Below are 20875 nucleotides of genomic sequence, written 5' to 3' on the forward strand. Positions count from 1 at the left end.
GTCCCAACTCATATTTCTAGAAGTAAATTGCAGCTATTCCGTGGAGAAACAGACTGAGCTGCTGGAAAGAAAAAACGCATGCAGGGGGAGGAGGAAAATCTAGTGACACCGTGAAATTGCATTAAACATGCCATTCTCTGCTCCGAGGACGTTCATGCTCCCCAAACTCTCATCTGCTCGCTGGATGGATGCCACCGCCGACACAGAAATTTGACGCAGCAAGCTCACAAGTGAAAAGAGTTGTCTTCAGCAGCTTTCGTTTCACCGAGAAAATAACGGCCTTAGTTTTACCTGTCATCACCGCACCATCATTTTTATGACAGCGGCTCATGAAAATTCGGATATCTGATGCGAATTAATTTTCTTTGGAGGAAAAAGGACTTGAGAAACAGCGCTTGACCAAAAGAGGTCAATAAATAAGGAGTACGGTTTTTGCTCTGGATAAAGACTTCTAAAATGCACTTATTTGGAATATATGTTCTCCTTGCCAATTCCGTGATTCTCTACGCAAATCTAGCCAGTGAATCGAGTCACGAATTCAGTCATGACTATTATGATTATGATCAGGATCAAGGGGATGCACCGGTATGTATTTGGATAAAAGTTTTTTATTTTACGCATGCTATATATATTACTTTATGCATGGCTATTTTGCATTGTAAATGATTCAATTGATATTCAAACACATTTGAACATTATAATGGGCAATGTGGGATGGAGTGGAGGGTATAAATGTCATAATATTTGACTTTCTACAAATTTGGTGATGATGTAAGTTACTGAATGTAGGCTATCATGGATGAGATGGAGAGAGAGAACAGTGAGAATTCCTCCCAGTGAAAGGATGCAGAGGAGATTAGAGAAGAGCACTTTTAAATTAGCAGAAGAAATGGGGGGTGGAGGCAGGTGTCACTGAGTCAAAACCTGTGTGTGTGTGTGAGTGTGTGTGTGTGCCACAGTGTGTGTGTGTGTGTTCCTCAGTGTGTGTGTGTGTGTGTGTGTGTGTGTGTGTGTGTGTGTGTTCCTCAGTGTGTATGTGTGTGTGTCAGTGTGTGTGTTCCTCAGTGTGTGTGTGTGTGTCTCAGAGTGTGTGTGTGTGTGTTCCTCAATGTGTGTGTGTGTGTGTTCCCCAGTAGCAGTAGGAGATAGGGATCATCTTAAACACGTGGCTATTTGATTGTATAATATGACACTTAATTGGTGGGATTAACATTGCTACTAGTTCACTTGTAGTGTCTTAAATGACCCTGCAGCTGTAATGATGCACTGAAAACACAGGTTCTCGTTCTTAAACCCTCTTCTCCTTTCTGTGTGTGTGTGTGTTCAGTAATGATCTTGTTATGTACTCCCATTTGCTCATAAAGGCTATTTACAGTCATACATCTGTATGACCTGACAAAACAAAATGTCCTGTCTGGATAGTTTCACTTACAGTGCCTACCTCTGATATCAAAGTAGTATCATTATGGCTTATGAAATTCATTGTGTAAATAAATGACCTCATATGCCATACATTTAGAAAATCTAATGAAAACGTTAAACACCTCCCATAGGGACTGGTGTGATTGGTCTGAGTGTGTGTGTGTGGGTTTGTCTTTGTGTTTGTCTGTATGTAATCACAGTTATGTTAACCCCCTGGAGTCGTTATCAAATTCAAAGTAATTAAAATACATTTCATTGGAATTCAAGTTCATGTTCAACCTTAATTGTTTTTTTTCTTCAATCCAAGCGGGAGGTATTTATCCTACGGTGACTATGGTTACGATACAGCGGTGAATATTTGTCCAATAACTACACTGGAACCCAGACCATGTGTGATTTTACAGTATGAAGCACATCCTGTGCAGGATCAGTGTCTGCTTCTTCAGTACTGTAACTACACTATAACTCATCTATAACTATAAGTCATCTGGCTGCATCACTCAGTGTTGGGTTCAGTGTTGGGTTCAGTGTTGGGTTCAGTGTTGGGTTCTGCAGGGCGCACAGTAGAGATTATTATGATATTCTCCATTTTACTCCTCAGCACCTAGTGTGATTCATCAACTTCATGGGCACACGACACACACACACACACACACACACACACACACACACACACACACACACACACACACACACACACACACACACACACACACACACACACACACACACACACACACACACACACACACACACACACACCTACACACACACACATACACACACACACACAATAAACAACATGTTGAGGTGAGACATCCACTTCGAAATAGTACCAAGGATGAATGGCTGTTCTCATGGGGCTAGAGAGCAGAGCGAGGCTGAGTTGAGAGGGGCTACGTCCATGGGGGGGGATTGGGAGTTGGGGGTGCTGTTAGAGATAAGAAGGGCGGCTGTAATTTGTGGTCACCTTGAAGTTTGGATCTGACTTCAACCCAACCGTAGCGTAGACCTCTGTGCATGCCGGTGGGCCTGTCTCAATAGTCTGGTCTGAATAATTGGTCTGGAGCTATTTCATGTTGAAACGTTGATTGCTTTGTGACTATTTGCTTTATTTCACATACACACACACACACGCACACACACACACACACCCACACGCACGCACACGCACGCACACACGCGCACACACAAACACATACACACACATACACACACACACACCCCTAACCCTTACACACACACCTCTGTAAGGGGGGGCTCTTGGTAGTGTAAGTACAAGAGGCCTGGGTGTTTGTGTTACAGTTGGTGAAGAATGCAGGGTGAAAACCTCCTGAGGCAATGGAGCGCACAGACCTGGAGTGTTAGAGAGTGGCTGTGGGATAGGGTCCATTACCTACTACTCCCTAAGACAATGGACCTGACCTGGACTTAGCACTTAGCCTAGCTTCACACTGTGTTGTTAAGGGGAATCCCTCTGGACATTGGAAGCTAGGGCCCCTGTATAGAGACAACCCCTAGCTCCTAGCACAACCTTTAACCCTAGGCTAGGGCCCCTGTATAGAGACAACCCCTAGCTCCTAGCCCAACCTTTAACCCTAGGCTAGGACCCTGTATAGAGACAACCCCTAGCTCCTAGCACAACCTTTACCCCCTAGGCTAGGGCCCCTGTATAGAGACAACCCCTAGCTCCTAGCCCAACCTTTACCCCCTAGGCTAGGGCCCCTGTATAGAGACAACCCCTAGCTCCTAGCACAACCTTTACCCCCTAGGCTAGGGCCCCTGTATAGAGACAACCCCTAGCTCCTAGCCCAACCTTTAAGGGCTGTTTCCTGTCTTCTCCATGATGGTCAGTGTAGTATGTGAAGAGACTAGGTAGGGAGTAGGGGTTAAGGGCTGTTTCCTGTCTTCTCCATGATGGTCAGTGTAGTATGTGAAGTAATACGGAGTTGTTCTGGTAAACCCAACAGTTAGATCCCAGTTGGAAGAGATTACCTCACGTCTGCTTTCCTCAGCTCTACTTTATCTCTAAGTTATCTCCGTTACACAACCCACCTGTCCTAACTCCTAGTCTTAAGACTGGATATCAAACCACCTCTTTTCAACACTATCCGTTTTCACCAAGAAAGAACAATGAGTCAGAGTATCAAACAGGAGCTAAATGAGAAGGTGACATAATGTTGTAGGGTTTGGATGTAGCTTAGGCGAAGTGAGAGAGGGTTAAGGTTCAGCTGTCCTTTGAGTTAGGACACTGTTGCAATTACAGTCGGTATTACAAGAGAGCTGTCACTTTTATGGACAAACTAGCCATTTCACTGTGGTTACGAAATGTCTACAATGGCAAGTATTTGAGTGCCTGCCAAAATTGTAAAAAAAAATATTAAAAAATCTAACTTGTCAAAGGGTCAGTGCAGTACATGGGAGTCTCAAGCATTGGAATACAATAAGAGGACAAAAATATATACAAACATATACAAGGCATTTTCTTTAGATGATGTTGATGTTGCTTCAATAATTGAGTTGTTAATGTTTAGACGCCTTAATGTATACATGCCTGTACCCAGGCAGGAGTACAATGCTCACTCTCTCCATTTCTCTCCCACGCAAACACGTTTCTCTCTCTCTCTCTCTCTCTCTCTCTCTCTCTCTCTCTCTCTCTCTCTCTCTCTCTCTCTCTCTCTCTCTCTCTCTCTCTCTCTCTCTCTCTCTCTCTCTCTCTCTCTCTCTCTCTCTCTCTGACCCCCTCATAAACCCAGGCCATATAGTGAACCTTATGAACAACAAGCAGTCAATGATCCTCAGTTGAATCCTCAGTGTGTCCATATGTCTGTGACAGTAGCACAGTGGGAGGCCTTTGACTACCAGTACTGTTTGTCTGTCTGCTTCTGAACCCTCTAGCTCCCTCGCACAGCAGCCAGCAGGTGGTAGCTCATAACAGAACTAGAGCTGACATACCATAAGCTAGGATCAACATCACTGTCAGATGTATGGCTGTGTGCTAACTCTGTGTGGTTAATGTAAAGCTGAGAACAGAGAGAATAATGTATTCCCATGGTCCTTCAGGACAACTAATGGTGCCTCTCTGACACTCTCTTGCCCTCACCTCACCAACTTCCTGGAAGCAGTGCAGTCAGGAAGAGGCCAAATGAGTTCACGGTCCTCAGAAGAAGTTTTGGACGTTTTCAAAACACGTTTATCTGCAGTGGAGACCCTTTAGTTCAGCTCATGTGAGCTGGAAATGAATGGGGCAGTAGTGCCAGGTGTTCAGGGTGTAGTGTGACCAAACAATGCTTAATTCCTATTGTTAAGATGATGCAACAGGTATTTCATTATTTAATGAAGGCTGAACGCATTTTCTCTTGAAGTGCCAAAGCCCCCTAAAAATATTGTGCCTAATTGGTGCAATAAAAATAAGAAATTGCTTTGTGTTTGCCGTTTGATGTTAGCACCAGCTAGCAGTGATGTTATAAAAGTCAAATTTCTTCCTAAGACAGAACATCTGTCATGCTTTCGTGGGGTTACTGAGAAGGTTTGTCACTTCATACAGGTTTAATCCTATCAGTGCAAAACAGTAATTCACTAATCTGCCTCTTTCACCATCTTTTCTGTACTGTGTTTGACAAAGAACAGAACATCCCATAATAATGGAGGAACTGAACTGCCAAGGACTGTTCCTTTCTTTTCACAACCTATTTGGATTAATGCTTGAACTAATAAACACAAAATCTCTCAAAACACAAAAACAACAAACACAGGCTAGAGAATATCAGTATAAATATTGACCTTTAGCATGGTATCACCTACTATGATATTACATAGCATGTCATTTCAAAGTTTCAACGTTTATTTGTAACGTGCACATGAGACAGCAGGTGTAAAACGGTAGAGTGAAATGTTTACTTGCAAGCTATTTCACAACAATGCAGTATTCAATATCAAGGTGAGAGAAAATAATGTTAAGGAAATAATAAAAGTAAGAATATAAAGTAAGAAAACACACGAGAAATACGGAGAAAAAAACACAGCAATGAAAGCTATACACTGAGTGTACAAAACATTAAGAACACCTTCCTAATATTGAGTTGCATGGACTCTACAAGGTGTCGAAAGCCTTCCACAGGGATGCTGGCCCATGTCGACTCCAATGCTTCCCACAGTTGTGTCAAGTTGGTTGGATGTCCTTTGGGTGCTGGACCGTCCTTGATACACACTAGAAACTGTTGAGTGTGAAAAACCCAGCAGCGTTGCAGTTCTTGACACAAACCGGTGCACCTGGCACCTACTACCATACCCCATTCAAAGGCACTTAAATATTTTGTCTTGTCCGTTCAACCTCTAAATGGCACACATACACAATCCATGTCTCAATTGCCTCAAGGCAAAACAAATATTTATTTAACCTGTCTCCTCCCCTTCATCTACACTGATTGAAGTGGATTTAACAAGTGACATCAATAAGGGATTCACCTGGAAAGAGCAGGTGTTCTTAATGTTTTGTACACTCAGTGACTTGAGCCTCTAGCTTAAACTGGCAGATTTCGATGGGGATTTCTGTATTATGTTACTTAGATTGATGCACGGGTGTGTCAATAGACTCTTAATTATTAATTAGATACGGCAAAATAATTCAATATCTTAATTTAGGATGATAGTAAATGAAGCAATTTACAGATTTTTTACAATAATCAAATATATTTATCACTAGCTTAACCATTTAGAGATTTAAAAAATGCTCCCAAGCACCATTTCACCAGTTACTCTAGACTAGAGCGTCCGTAGGGTCTGTGCAGCAGGCTGAACGTTTGACGTCCCTAGTATACCTAACATCTTCAGACTGAAGAGTAAAGAGTTTGATTAGACTCACAAAGGATATACAAAACTCCCAACTCCCATTTTCTGCAGTGGGGATATTGAATGGGGGTCAATGAGGTTAGAATGCATAATGAATAGGCTCAGTTGAGGGTACATGTTGGTAGCAGACATTGTATAAAACAGTGCTCTTGAGCTCTTCAGGTGTTAACATTTAACCTGCTTCTTTTTGTTATAATGATCCTGGCTCTCCACAACAGGTATTTTCTGACTAGGAAAAAAAAGCAGACTAAAGAGAAAGTGAAAGGTGCCTAAGTTGTTTTTCTGTGGGTGAATAGATAATCAGATCCAACTCTCTGTAGTCAGAAATCTGTACTAGACATTGTCATGGTCCTTGAATGTAAGCAATTTTGCTATGATAACATCTTAGTGTTTGAGAATATCTTCAGGGACTAGATATTACATATTAGGTAGCATTTCAAAGCTGGACAGATGGGACCCATTTCATATGGGAGACGAATTCTAACAGAATCACAACAGCTCAGATGAGAGACCACACTAGTCTACAGAGACCACCCTAGTCTACAGAGACCACACTAGTCTACAGAGACCACACTAGTCTACAGAGACCACGCTAGTCTACAGAGATCACGCTAGTCTACAGAGACCATACTAGTCTACAGAGACCACACTAGTCTACAGAGACCACTCTAGTCTACAGAGACCACGCTAGTCTACAGACACCACGCTAGTCTACAGAGACCACGATAGTCTACAGAGACCACACTAGTCTACAGAGACCACTCTAGTCTACAGAGATCACACTAGTCTACAGAGACCACGCTAGTCTACAGAGACCACTCTAGTCTACAGAGACCACACTAGTCTACAGAGACCACGATAGTCTACAGAGACCACGCTAGTCTACAGAGACCACACTAGTCTACAGAGACCACTCTAGTCTACAGAGACGACTCTAGTCTACAGAGACCACGATAGTCTACAGAGACCACGCTAGTCTACAGAGACCACTCTAGTCTACAGAAACCACTCAGGTCTACAGAGACCACGATCGTCTACAGAGAATACGCTAGTCTACAGAGACCACATTAGTCTACAGAGACCATGCTAGTCTACAGAGATCACGCTAGTCTACAGAGACCACTCTAGTCTGCAGAAACCACTCTAGTCTGCAGAAACCACGCTAGTCTACAGAGACCACCATAGTCTATAGATTCCACGCTAGTCTACAGAGATCACGCTAGTCTACAGAGACCATACTAGTCTACAGAGACCACACTAGTCTACAGAGACCACTCTAGTCTACAGAGACCATGCTAGTCTACAGAGACCACGCTAGTCTACAGAGACCACTCTAGTCTACAGAGACCATGATAGTCTACAGAGACCACGCTAGTCTACAGAGACCACTCTAGTCTACAGAGACCACGATAGTCTACAGAGACCACGATAGTCTACAGAGACCAGTCCTGGAAGACATCAATAGCAGGAGACAAGAGATCTGCCTTTCACAACTATATCAGTTTCCTGTCTTTTCTTCTCTTTCCTGTTCAGCCTGTTCTGTTCACATATGGAAGTACATCTGGTCCCCTACAAGTGTTTTACCACTTCTAAAACAGTAGTGTATAAGAGCATCCATCAGCTGAAGTTTGATTAGAAAAGAGAGAGTTTAGAGAGGGAAGAAGAATGAGATGTGGAGGAGAGGGACTTTAACCTGCCAGCCGCTCCTCCTAAACTCTTGGCCTCTCTGCGTTGACTTTGTGCATGCGCCTTTAAATGCAGCCCTACAGAACCGAGGTGATTTTATTCAGAGATTTTTTTTTACATACCGCGGACATAAGGACTTGCCATTTGGAAGTGCACAAAGGGGGTAGAGGTGCAGAGAGGGGGAAAAGCCCCCCATTCATTCTTAGCCTGGTTTCCTTTAAGCTCTGCCGGTTTAAAGAAAGGGGTCATTTCAAATGTCCTGGACCTCAGACAGAGGCACGGGGCAGTCAGAGGGAAAAGCTTTACTGGTTGACTGGAGAAGACCCAGGGTCATTTTAGATAGTATTTCTTTATTGTGGCAATATTACTGTCGTAATGGAATTCAATCAATAATTTCTCTGTCTGCTGCCTTATAACCTAAGCCTGTCATGGTACGTGCTACATACGAACTCCTCCATAGTGATAGTTTTAGTGGGTACACCGAATTGATTGACTTTCATTACAAGTTTCACCATTTACTGTTCTGTTTGTCATGGGTACGTGTTTAGGGGCCCCAGTAACTCTGAATATAGTGACACCATGACTAAACAAGAGGGTTAGCTAGGTGGTCTCCTCATCAGGAGTAGCAGAGTGTGCATGTAAACTGTGTGTAAACTGGTTTGGAGACAACGGGTTAGCTTAGCAGTCTAAGATTCATTGAGAACTCACTAAGGCAAGACGTTTGTTTAGAAGAGGAGTGAGAGTGACTGGTCTGAAGACACGCCACAGTGACACAAACACACATACTCACAGATGCGTGCACACACACACACACACACACACACACACAGCTCTGCACTCCTAAGTCAGCTTACACCACGACTGCCAGCGTGTAACCGCAGCACTCCAGCGCTGAAACAACAAGTCATGGGGTAATGCCCTCGCAGCCAATAATGCTAAAAGCGATGAGCTCTGGCGCGTGTGCTCCCTCTGTACTGTCTCATGAAGCTTAGCACTTCCAACTACTCTATGAAAACAAGTACAATTAGAATTCTGTGAGTGTAATTCAGATTTTCACACAATTCTCTCTGGACAATAAATGAAATTCAAGTTATGCAAGTGTATCTCAAGGACTCGCACATACTGTATGTTTGTAGATGGGTCTTCCCTGTCAAGAGAAACCAACAGGTTAACTATCAGGCTCCAACCAGGACAATTAGCATAGAACAGCATGTAAGACACACTTTTTCTCCTGTCCTCTGCTTTGAGGTTTTCCCTCACCCTTCAACCTGCTGTAGTATTTGAAGGTTGAGATTAAGTTGAAAAGACTCAGCATGCATTGGCAGACCAGTGGAGGGGTCATGGCTAGAAGGGATCCAGCTTTTGTAAAATGTACGTCATTTATTTTGATTTTTTTGCATTTTAGCTAACCCAGTGGAGGCTAGCTAACCCAGTGGAGGCTAGCTAACCCAGTGGAGGTTAGCTAACCCAGTGGAGGCTAGCTAACCCAGTGGAGGCTAGCTAACCCAGTGGAGGCTGGAGGCTGATGTTTGGGGATGTAAAGTCGGCCAGGCAGAACACCCTGGAAGGGGAGCTCAGAAGGTGGGCTATGCTACATTAGGCTGTAGTCCCCGGTGGTCCTATAGAGCCAGATAAATAGGCTGAACTGATTGCTTTATTGCACCGCAGAAACCCAAAAGCAAGCAGCCGTTCACAGATAAACATATCTAATCCCACTAAAAACACGTCCCTCATGTCCTCCAAGCTGTCAGATATCTGCGAAACGAATCTACAAAGTCAAAGTGGAAGGGTGACAAAATGTAAGTCAGTTGAGGATTACAAGATCAGGGTTCAAAATCCCTTTTTAGCCAAGTTCTTCTGCGAAGCTGATTGTATCTGGGTAATTATTAAATAATAGTTTATTGGGGTTTTCAAAGCTAATCCTATACTGTATACATTGACACTGACTATGATATTTTATTTGCTCAGTCTTTGCACAGTGCCAGTTTTATATCTAATGGCTATAGCAGCTCTAGCGCTAGGAATGGAAAAGCGATTCCCACAAGGAAGAAGGCAAGTGGGGGAGTGAGTGTGGAAGAAGAAGGAGGAGGGTGGAATGATGCTGATCTTATGATGAGCTGTAGCGTGATGTACATGAGGAATGTGTTGGAGTCTTCCTACCTACCGGGAAACATCTCAATTACACCAGGGCTGCGTCTCAAATGGCACCCTATCCACTATATAGTGCACCACTTTTGACCAGGACCCATAGGGCTCTAGGCAAAAGTAGTGCACTAAAAAGGGAGTAAGGTGCCATTTGAGACAGCCCAGGAAATGATTAGTGATGAATAGCATTATTCAAATGAAACCTGCGGTCTGTCTGGGTTCTGGTCTGCTGAGCGGTCCGTACATGATGATTTGTATCTCCGGGGACACAGTTCATTTCGGGTCTGTATCAGTAGAATAGGATAGATATCCCTGATATTGGCTTACTATGCACACCAGATGGATGGAGGCATGGTGGTACATGTGCCCTCTCTTCCCCTTACAACCCCCAGTCCTTCTATCTATATTGTGGTGGGTGTCTGCTCAACCATCCAGAGCTGGTGTTTGTGCTGTGTAGCTAGGTCAGTGGAGTCTGATCTTTGTCCTGTCTTACTGTAGCTAGGTCAGTGGAGTCTGATCTTTGTCCTGTTTTACTGTAGCTAGGTCAGTGGAGTCTGATCTTTGTCCTGTTTTACTGTAGCTAGGTCAGTGGAGTCTGATCTTTGTCCTGTTTTACTGTAGCTAGGTCAGTGGAGTCTGATCTTTGTCCTGTTTTACTGTAGCTAGGTCAGTGGAGTCTGATCTTTGTCCTGTCTTACTATAGCTAGGTCAGCTCCCCCAGTGCAGTGCTCCCACACCCCCTCAATGGTCCTGCTTCTCCCCCTATGCTCATTCCCCCCACCCCTTCAACAGTCAGGACATGTATTTATTCCTCCCTGCTACAGTTATAATGTATATAGTGCTATTTCTGTTTATATTGTTGTTGTTTTTTATTACCATTTTCATTATTTGATTTCACTTAGTCCTGCATGTTGGAGCTCGGAGCCTAAGATTTTCACTGTACCCTGCAATCACACCTGCAACCCTGTACATGTGACTATTAAACACTCTGAATCTGAATCGCTCTAAACCAGTCCTGTCTTACTGTAGCTAGGTCAGCTCACCCAGTGCAGTGCTCTCTAAACCTGTCCTGTCTTACTGTAGCTAGGTCAGCTCCCCCAGTGCAGTGTTCTCTAAACCTGTCCTGTCTTACTGTAGCTAGGTCAGCTCACCCAGTGCAGTGCTCTCTAAACCTGTCCTGTCTTACTGTAGCTAGGTCAGCTCACCCAGTGCAGTGTTCTCTAAACCTGTCCTGTCTTACTGTAGCTAGGTCAGCTCCCCCAGTGCAGTGTTCTCTAAACCTGTCCTGTCTTCCTCTAGCTAAGTCCGGAGTCGTTTATATGTAGATATATGAATATGGTTCTGGCTAGGTCTGTTTCCCCAGTACAGTGTTCTCTAAGCCTGTCCTGTCTTACTCTAGCTAGATTGGTTCTAGGTCCATTACCCCCTGCTCTCTGTCCCTAAGCCTGTCCTGTCCTACACTAGCTAGGCATGTGGTCCTCTGTAGCTCAGCTGGTAGAGCACGGCGCTTGTAACGCCAAGGTAGTGGGTTAGATCCCCGGGACCACCCATACGCAAAAATGTATGCACGCATGACTGTAAGTCGCTTTGGATAAAAGCGTCTGCTAAATGGCATATTATATATTATATTATATTATATTATATTCTAGGTCCATTACCCCCTGCTCTCTGTCCCTAAGCCTGTCCTGTCCTACACTAGCTAGGCATGTTCTAGGTCCAATACCCCCTGCTCTCTGTCTCTAAGCCTGTCCTGTCCTACACTAGCTAGGCATGTTCTAGGTCCATTACCCCCTGCTCTCTGTCCCTAAGCCTGTCCTGTCCTACACTAGCTAGGCATGTTCTAGGTCCATTACCCCCTGCTCTCTGTCTCTAAGCCTGTCCTGTCCTACACTAGCTAGGCATGTTCTAGGTCCATTACCCCCTGCTCTCTGTCTCTAAGCCTGGTCCTGAGGGTCTAATAAATATGGATCAAAGTAATGGCTGCAACAGATGCTACACGTGTCATTCCTGTGTTTGTGCAGTTAGCTAGTAGTGGGATCAGGCTATGGAGAAAAAGCCCATATCCTGCTTTAGCAGCCTTCTGTTCCACCTTGCCTTTGGCTACATGCCATTCCATAACCTCTTATCCTCATCTTGCAGTTATGGTTCCTCCTCATGTACAGACCATGGATGACATGCAGACATCAGAGCTTTATGGTCCATCATAGATCTGTTTTGGTTTGAATATTTAGTGGTTTCACATCTGTGGCTATAACATAATGTCGTCAGATCAAACTTCAGATGACTGAATGTTGGACCTGACTTGACTTGACCCAAAGAGGATATGCCTTGGTTTTAAAGGATCTGTTTAGTGAGTTCTGTCCTGATGTACAACAGCGAATACAATTCTATGTTTGGTTTCAAATCAATTGAAGCAGATTTGGGAAGTGGAAAACGATTAAGTTTTAAATTGTTGGATGAAGTTAACAGAGTATGTTACTATCACAAGCTAAGGACAGGAAAAGTTTAAGTTTTCCTGTCATTCCATTGACATCAAATAGATCATTTGTTGAGTAACTATCATACATATTGCCAATTGGCCACTGCTACAGTGTTTTGCCAAACCACGATGCTTGTTTCTTCTTAAGGGAACCATTTTAAATTGGTTATTTTACTTTCAATATGACTCATATCATTAGATTATGCGGTTAGGACATATTAGGAAATCTTTAATTCACTATTTTTGCATTATTGATGATTCACTGTCTGATTTTGGCAGTATTTTGACTTTGTTTTTATTGATTATGTCATCACTTTTGGGAATGGAAAAATCTTGTCAGGCGGTTTGCTCACTAAATGTCACTCTAATGCAGAACATGACATCAGGCTCTGTCTTTAGGCAGTGTAAACAGATACAAACGAACCATGGCAATACATTCATGGTAATATATTTGAAGAGGTAGATTCTAGTTGAATCCTGGCAACACGGATGAAATCCCTGGCCCTGCAGGAGAACGGAAGAGAAGAATTCCAGGCTCAGATTGGGAAGATCGTTTTGGGCCGCTGGATCCTGGATCTTAGAGCATCCGGGATGCCGGTGAACCAGAGGGGGAGGGGGAGGGAGGGGGGAGATGGGGAGGACAGGGGCTTGCCTGGTATCCATAAGTATCCATAAACCTGTTCTGCTCTGCTCTGCTTAGTCAGAGGAAGCACAAACACTGCTGCTTCACCGTTCAGCAAAGGCCCAGGCTGAGGTTTATACTCAGGGCCTGTCATCATAGGACATACCTAGAGCCATACTGTACAGTATAGGATGTATAAGCCTTCCAGTAACTCAGTACTGAGGCCATCACTAAGGCCACAGGTTTTTCCTGTTCATTACTAAATGTAACTCCCACGCACATGATTACGTCTGCACATTGTTTATTGTCCGTTTTCCCTGACAAAGGGAATCTCACAGCCCTAGTTGTAGTCTATACAACCAGGGACTGGAGTTTTTCCTGGTCAGATCACATGGTCAGGGAAAACTCCTGGCCCTAGCCATTCCCTCCTAATGGTGTCAAGTGAACAATTGAAAGTCAGTTCAATTTACAATACTGTTAAGAGGTCATTCAAGTACATACAAGTGCAAAGACAACAGCTTTTGGGCAAGGGAGCACATGTTTGTTCGGTAATTGGAACCACACATGCTGATGATTAAACCACACTGGCATTTTATTACTGTCATAGTGGTCAGGATGATTTCCTGTACCTACTTGTCATGTGGCTATAACGTTCCATTACCATCACTCAGTCATACTTTCACCTTCCTGTGTCTGTTGCAGCGCATTCCACTAACAGCAGAGATACGTCCCAAATGGCACCCTATTCCCTATATAGTGCACTACTTTTGACCAGAGCCCATTCGGCTATAAAGGGAATACTGTGCCAATTTGGATGAAGACCAGGAATGACAAAAATGAACTTTGACTGAGATTTTATGCGTTACATTTTGAACATTATTTTATCTGGTCTGTATATCCGTCCACACGGTCATTCATATCCTGTGAATTCAAACTTTCACCGTATGAACCCTAGTCATAATACTCAGTAAAAGTGTCATCAGTGGGATTGCTTGGCAGAGTTCTAAACTGCATGGAGCAAATTAAAGTGGTGTGTTTTGTGGTGGACGTGACTGATTTGAAGCCTTTTACTGCAGTGGGATAAATCAGGGTCAAACAGAATGTTTCTCTGTAGTCTTTAACAAATCTACTTTGAAACAAAAGTAAAACTGTACAGCATCTACTGCCTGGTGCATGCATTCCACTGTGGATCCTTACTGTGTGTTTCCATATTGGTCTTCTGTACTCTGTGCTCCCATGTCAATAGTAAAACAATGGGTTCTATTTGTAGTTAAACGGCACGTTTAGTTGGAGCTACGATTGTTGATTGTTTTCCTTTGTCACTTAAAATTGATTTATGACGTCAGACGTTTCTTTTCCCTAGTGAATGAACGTGAGGCTAGGGTGGACCAAGGTGTGAATATGCTTACACACGCATGCATGCACGCGCACACACACACACACACACACACACACACACACACACACACACACACACACACACAGTGTCCATTGTTTCTGGTAGGAAACAGAACATTGCGTGTTATCTCTGGAAACATTGTAAACTACCACATGGAAGGAGTCTAATACAATAGTCTCGTTCAGGGTTTCTCTGGTGTTTGAGTTTCCTGAATAAATAAAGGGGAAAATGCCTGCTTCCTACAAGGAATAGAATTCTTCCTCTTCACCTGATACTTTGATGAGAAAGCAGTGCTCGGGAGAGAGATGCTGCATGTCCAGAGGACCAGAGTGGTGCACCCCTGCTATACAGGCTGTAAACTATAGATTCCAATATATGAACGACTCTAAGGTTCCACAATAACCTGATACAAAGGTCAAGCTCTTTCTCTCTTTGAATTCAAAGTATTTTTGTTATTGGCAGGTTTTTGGATTATGTCAATCACAGAGGAGCTGAGGTCATATTGTCAATTAACTATTGGCGATACAGGAGTAAAAGATGGAACTGCTATTCCATCCAGTTATTTGCTTTGCCTTGTTTATTAAGTCATGACATCTGATGTCAAAGCAAAGGCTTGAACCTGTGTCCTTGGAAAGTATCAGAGTCCAATAAGCATTCCCCGAACTGAATAATACAATCAGTATGTTTATAATCTGTCCATTTTCTGCAAACTCCCCTCTCAGTTCAATCCTTTGCCTTATCTTTTGGGTCAAATTTTTGCAAACAGCTCATGGCTCATCTTTGAAGACAAGATTAACTAGACATATCAAGATATCAAGTAACTTTCCCTAGAAACAACTCAACTAGGGAAAACATAATGGTTCATGTCTTTGTTAAATTTTCCAATCCAGTCAAAATGTTTTAAAACACTACACATCCCATAAGCTTTAAGGCAAACATATGAGTAATGTGTATTTATAAATGATCATGTTCCCCAAGCCAAGCAGTTACATTAGAGTCAAGAACCTTACACAGCCATCTGTAAACATGGTGGTCAGCACAGAATAAGATGTCATGTCTATTTAATAATCTCAGCCCGGTCTTGGATAATAAACAATGATGAATTACTCAGAGTCTGTCCGAAATAAAATAAAACATTTATCACCCCTTTTTTCTTACTTTCGCTTTTTGTCACCTCGGACAGAGACGAATGTGGGGGAGGGAGGTTTTCACTCTCTTTCTCTCTTTTTTTTGGTTATCATCGGGGGTGATCAGTCATGAGGGTAACTGGGCATGTTTCCTGGAATGTTCCAGACAGCAGTATCACTTTTCATCGGCGACTCCTGTACACTCTGTTAGACGGCGCTCATGTTTTCACACTTTGCAAACTCGTATCCCCCAAGGAGTAACGGGATGATGGGAGAGTTACGTTAGAAGGGGAGGCACGGCTGCGCGATGAAACATTCTCGCTGCAGACGCTGCTTCATCTCAAGATCTCAACTCCCAGGCCGCGTTTAACACCCTGCTCGGTTTACTGAGTAAGCAGCCTGTCAATTGGTTGGTCGGCGAGGGACGACCGGGCGCTGAAAGTGTTCTAGACAATCCTTATGCATATGTCTTCCAGGGCTTGGTTGTGCCGTTGGAGGAGAACAGGTCATTAGCTATAGTAGCTACCCTCACACCAAGCGTTCTGTTGTATTCACGTCTTCCTACCAGTTCAGACAATATTGGTCTGCCTCTCCTCCATGTGTCAGGACACCCTGATGGCGTAAGCCAATAGGCATTGGTGTATTTTAATAATGTCTTAGACCATAAGTTAAAGGCTTTTTATCTTTCAAACCCACACAATTGCCTGGACTTTGATTTTTTTTATAACGCTGCACCTATTTGTGGTTATAATTTTTCATTTTGCTTTTCAATACTGGTCGGTGGTTGATACAGCTGTTAAAGGTGATACAAGGGGATTCTCAGTGTTGAATGAGATTATGTTTTGGAATGAATACTACAATTAATACAGTTAGTAGATTTTACGGATTCATGGCAGGTCATGGGAGATCAACAAGTACAGGAACCTACTAAGGGCTGGTTTGCAGTCCATGAATGAATGAGTGACTGATTGCTCAAAGAGCTTACATATGGGGCAGCAGGTAGCCTAGCAGTTAAGAGCATTGGGCCATTAACTGAAATGTCGCTGGTTCGAATCCCCGAGCTGATTAGGTGAAACATCTGTCAATGTGTTCTTGAGCAAGGTACTTAACCCTAGTTGCTCATGTAAGTCACTCTGGATAAGCGTGTCTGCTAAACCTAAAATGCATATCTCCTGATTCAACTGCATCTTTTAATAGTGTTGGCTGTCAGGACAGGAAATGCTTTACCAATGCAATTTAAATGGTTTTATCCAAAAGGCCAACACCAGCACACAGCAGAACCCAAACTATATCAACCAATGAAAAGGCTCAGTATGACTAAACAAGCATTTATCACACTTACTTGGGGGTTATTGACATGTCTATGTCCGTGAGCCAAAACCATCACCATGAGATTCCTTTCTAAATACTCTTCCTCCTCCTAACAAATAACAATAAGATCTAAGTCAATTCATCAGATCATAGTATTGTCTCAGACTGAGTTGACTCCGGTAACACAGTTCCTCATTAACCATGACTGTATCATTCACCACACTGTTGTGGGACATCTCCTCAAACCAAATACCTTCATATCATCTCCCCAGTTCTTATTGTGCTGATAACGGTACCAGTACATCAGTCCTTATATGGTCTCTCTCTGTTCTCTCCATCCAGGAACCGTCGGAGCCAGACCTTGAGCAGCAGCTGCGCTCCGTGGCCAGTGTTGACGACCTGATGAGGATAGTGTACCCTAACTACTACAGCGTGCTCAAGTGCCGGTCAAAGCGGGGCGCACGCTTCCCCCTGAGAGGGGAACACATAGCCACGGAAACGCGGTCGAGCGACGAACCGCCGGCGTTCGCTGCAGCTTACTTCAACTTTGACATACTGAAAAGTAAGTGTCTGTTTTCAGGAGATGATTTTTCTGTCACTATTGGCCAGTCTAGATTTGTTTGTTGTTGACCAACTGACCTTGTAGCCTAGTAACATTTGACCATATCAACCAATAAGATCAATGCTTAGTTTAGCAAACACATTTATTTCACCTAAAAAAGAAAATACATTTGATTGGCCACTTATCTTGACTGATACCGGAAGTGCAATACAATACATGGTTTGTCGAATGATGATGTCATTTTAATGCTCTGGTCTTCCTGTCTGATTCTCTCAACGTGCATCCAACAGGTATTGAGTCAGAGTGGAGAAAGACCCTGTGCATGCCACGAGAAGTTTGTTTAGATGTGGGGAAAGAGTTTGGGGCGGCTACAAACACCTTCTATAAACCACCCTGCGTGTCTGTCTACAGATGTGGGGGCTGCTGCAACAGCGAGGAGCGCCAGTGTATGAACATCAGCACCTCCTACATCAGCAAGACGGTGAGTTACACAAAACCTGGGGGACCGCAAGAGGGAGGGTGGACTGTGGTGTGTGGGGGTGGGGGGCTCTGTGTGTGTGTGTGTGTGTGTTTGTGTGTGTGTGTGTGTGTGTGTGCGAGAGTGTGCGTGTGTGTGTTGGCTATGTTGGAGTGGGGTTCTTAAACAGCGGCGGTACTCAACTTCAATTCTCACAGGCGGCAGTATCTTCAGGTTTGCTTTGTTCCTAGGGGCTTAATTGATCAATTAAAGTCATTGATTGACCACAGATCACTCACAGATCATCATTTTACTAGTTGAACGGCAAGACCTGAACACCGTTAAGACACAGAAGCCCCTGAGGACTGGAGTTGGGTTAAAGCATTGCTTCATATGATTTAGAAACGGTTTAATTGATTTGCATGCAAACGCCAAAACAATGCATTGTTTTTACAGTGTGTGATCTGTGGAAATTCCAATGACGTATTGGATGTACTCTGATGGGCTTATAGCTTCTTTAAAGCCTGTGCTTGCTTAGTTTTTCTCTACTAGACTGAGGGGAGTGAGGTGTTCATTCTCAGTGTCCCACCTTGATTTAGGGGGTAAACGGAGGGCAGGGGGTCTTCTGCTAGGTCGTGTGTGTGCCGAGTTATTAGCAGCTAGCCCTCTCTTAATTGTCCACTTATTTTGGGTGGGCTGACCCCAGCCGGGCTATTCTGAGTCTGTGTGATTTAAAGCATGACACTCTCACAGTCAGGGGCTTGAGTCTGTGTTCTCCCGGTCAAGGCCTTAACATTACAACTGTTGTTAGACTTCTAATGTTGCTATGGAGACCTACCACAGCCTCTGAAAGTGTAGCTCAATGACCTACTTGACTTAATCCTGGTAACCCCTGGGAACCTAAGGTTTTTTCCTATAATATTTACTGGTCTAACACAGTTTTTTTTATATATATATAGTCCCCTGTAGCTCAGTTGGTAGAGCATGGCGCTTGCAACTCCAGGGTTGTGGGTTCGTTTCCCACAGGGGGCCAGTATGAAAATGTATGCACTCATTAACTGTAAGTCGCTCTGGATAAGAGCGTCTGCTAAATGACTAAAATGTAAATGTAAATAACATGAACCATCAAGAGATTTGATTCTCTATTTTAGGGGATCAGAAAACAAACCGAATAGTTGTGTAATTCTTTTGTTGTAACTCAATAGTGCAGTGTTTTTTTATGACCAGTGAGCCAGACTCATAGGGCCCTGAGATGTGATCTGCTCTGTGTGGTACAGTAACTGATGTCTCTGTTTATGCTGTGTTTGCGTCAGAGAATAAGTATGCGTCAACATTCAAGGAGACACTGGGGGAGCCTAGATGTTAGATTAGGACTCATCAGTTGGGCGCTGGCGTGCCCTGATCAATGCAGATAAAACATATGTTCTCCATCCAAAGTGGTCAGATTTAAGTGAAGGGTTCTATATTTCCATATAGCTCTCATTAGCAAAACGCAGGGCACCAAGAATGAAATTGAAACCTGCTGTTCAATAACACAGCTAAGTAATATAGCATACATGTGTTTGGTAACCTAACTACTTGTTAAACATTGGCGGTTGGATACAAACCAAATGTGATTTGATTCAGATAGAAAATGTAAGCATGCATTTTCCATGCTATTTTGTCCATACAGATTTGATTGATTTCAAGCCCAACTACAGCTCCCATGACTCTTTGTTGATAGGCTTACTTGGAGACTCATAGCTAAAACACTGACTCATGCTACTGCTGGGTATCCCCAGAGAAAGACTAGCTTGTTGTGTCTATTCCCCCTGACATCACCCACAACCTTTGGATTACCTGTTGGTCTGTAGCCATGCAGGTTGGTCTGTAGCCAGGCAGGTTGGTCTGTAGCCAGGCAGGTTGGTCTGTAGCCATGCAGGTTGGTCTGTAGCCATGCAGGTTGGTCTGTAGCCAGGCAGGTTGGTCTGTAGCCAGGCAGGTTGGTCTGTAGCCAGGCAGGTTGGTCTGTAGCCATGCAGGTTGGTCTGTAGCCAGGCAGGTTGGTCTGTAGCCAGGCAGGTTGGTCTGTAGCCAGGCAGGTTGGTCTGTAGCCAGGCAGGTTGGTCTGTAGCCAGGCAGGTTGGTCTGTAGGCCTACTGTTAGGTTCCCACTACCAGAACTAATGGCCAATCTAAAGCCTCTCCAGTTACCTCTTATCTGGCTTTATTCCCACCTGAGCCCAGACAATGTGCAGGCTCAGTGGATTGTAAATGCCTCAATGACAGGGCCGGGAGTCAGACAGATTGACTCGCTGAATAGTTAGGATGAACTATATATAAACTAAATTTATATATACATTTATTTCCTATGCCCTCAATGAACTATTCTGCAGGTACAGTATGAGTGTTCTTTAAGACAGCTCTTTGGTAGTGCTCACTTCCTTTCCCCCGATGTGAGAGTAGAGTCCATTGTCAGGTACAGTACATCAAGACGCCTTAAGGAATCTCTTTCATGTACGTTGCCAGCCTAATGAGGGGTTAGTGTGTTGTCTTTAGAGCGGTGGGGTGGATGTGTGATGCGGTGTAAGTGCGTAAGCAGGGCTGTAAGGAGCCGGGAGTGGATGGAAAGGAGTGGCGGGTAGGGGAAGGTAGGGAAGCACCCCTCCCTGTCACCAGGGAGGACAGATCATCCCATTAATACAGTATTTCTGGTATTCCCCTCACTTATAAACCATTCCCAATCTCGTCAATGTATTGGGATAAGGGCTGCAGTATTTACTGCGGGTGCACGTGTCAGGTTTTAGCGGTTTCTTAAAAGGAAGCTGGAATGGCC

The 20875-nt window shown here is 43.8% G+C and overlaps 1 protein-coding gene across 1 annotated transcript in view; it reads left to right on the forward strand.

The window, feature by feature from the left end:
* The first annotated feature begins 434 nt into the window (after window positions 1-434).
* The window catches only part of LOC311109980 (vascular endothelial growth factor C-like), a 50361-nt gene continuing 29920 nt past the window's right edge, over window positions 435-20875 (forward strand). The window contains exons 1-3 of the mRNA XM_084188492.1: window positions 435-585; window positions 17385-17604; window positions 17895-18085. Of these exons, the coding sequence (XP_084044618.1) occupies window positions 457-585; window positions 17385-17604; window positions 17895-18085 (540 nt within the window). The 5' untranslated portion in view covers window positions 435-456. The remainder of the gene's footprint in view (window positions 586-17384; window positions 17605-17894; window positions 18086-20875) is intronic.

This window comes from Coregonus lavaretus (assembly GCF_964263955.1).
Source record: "Coregonus lavaretus genome assembly, contig: SUPER_35_unloc_1, whole genome shotgun sequence".
Taxonomy (NCBI): domain Eukaryota; kingdom Metazoa; phylum Chordata; class Actinopteri; order Salmoniformes; family Salmonidae; genus Coregonus; species Coregonus lavaretus.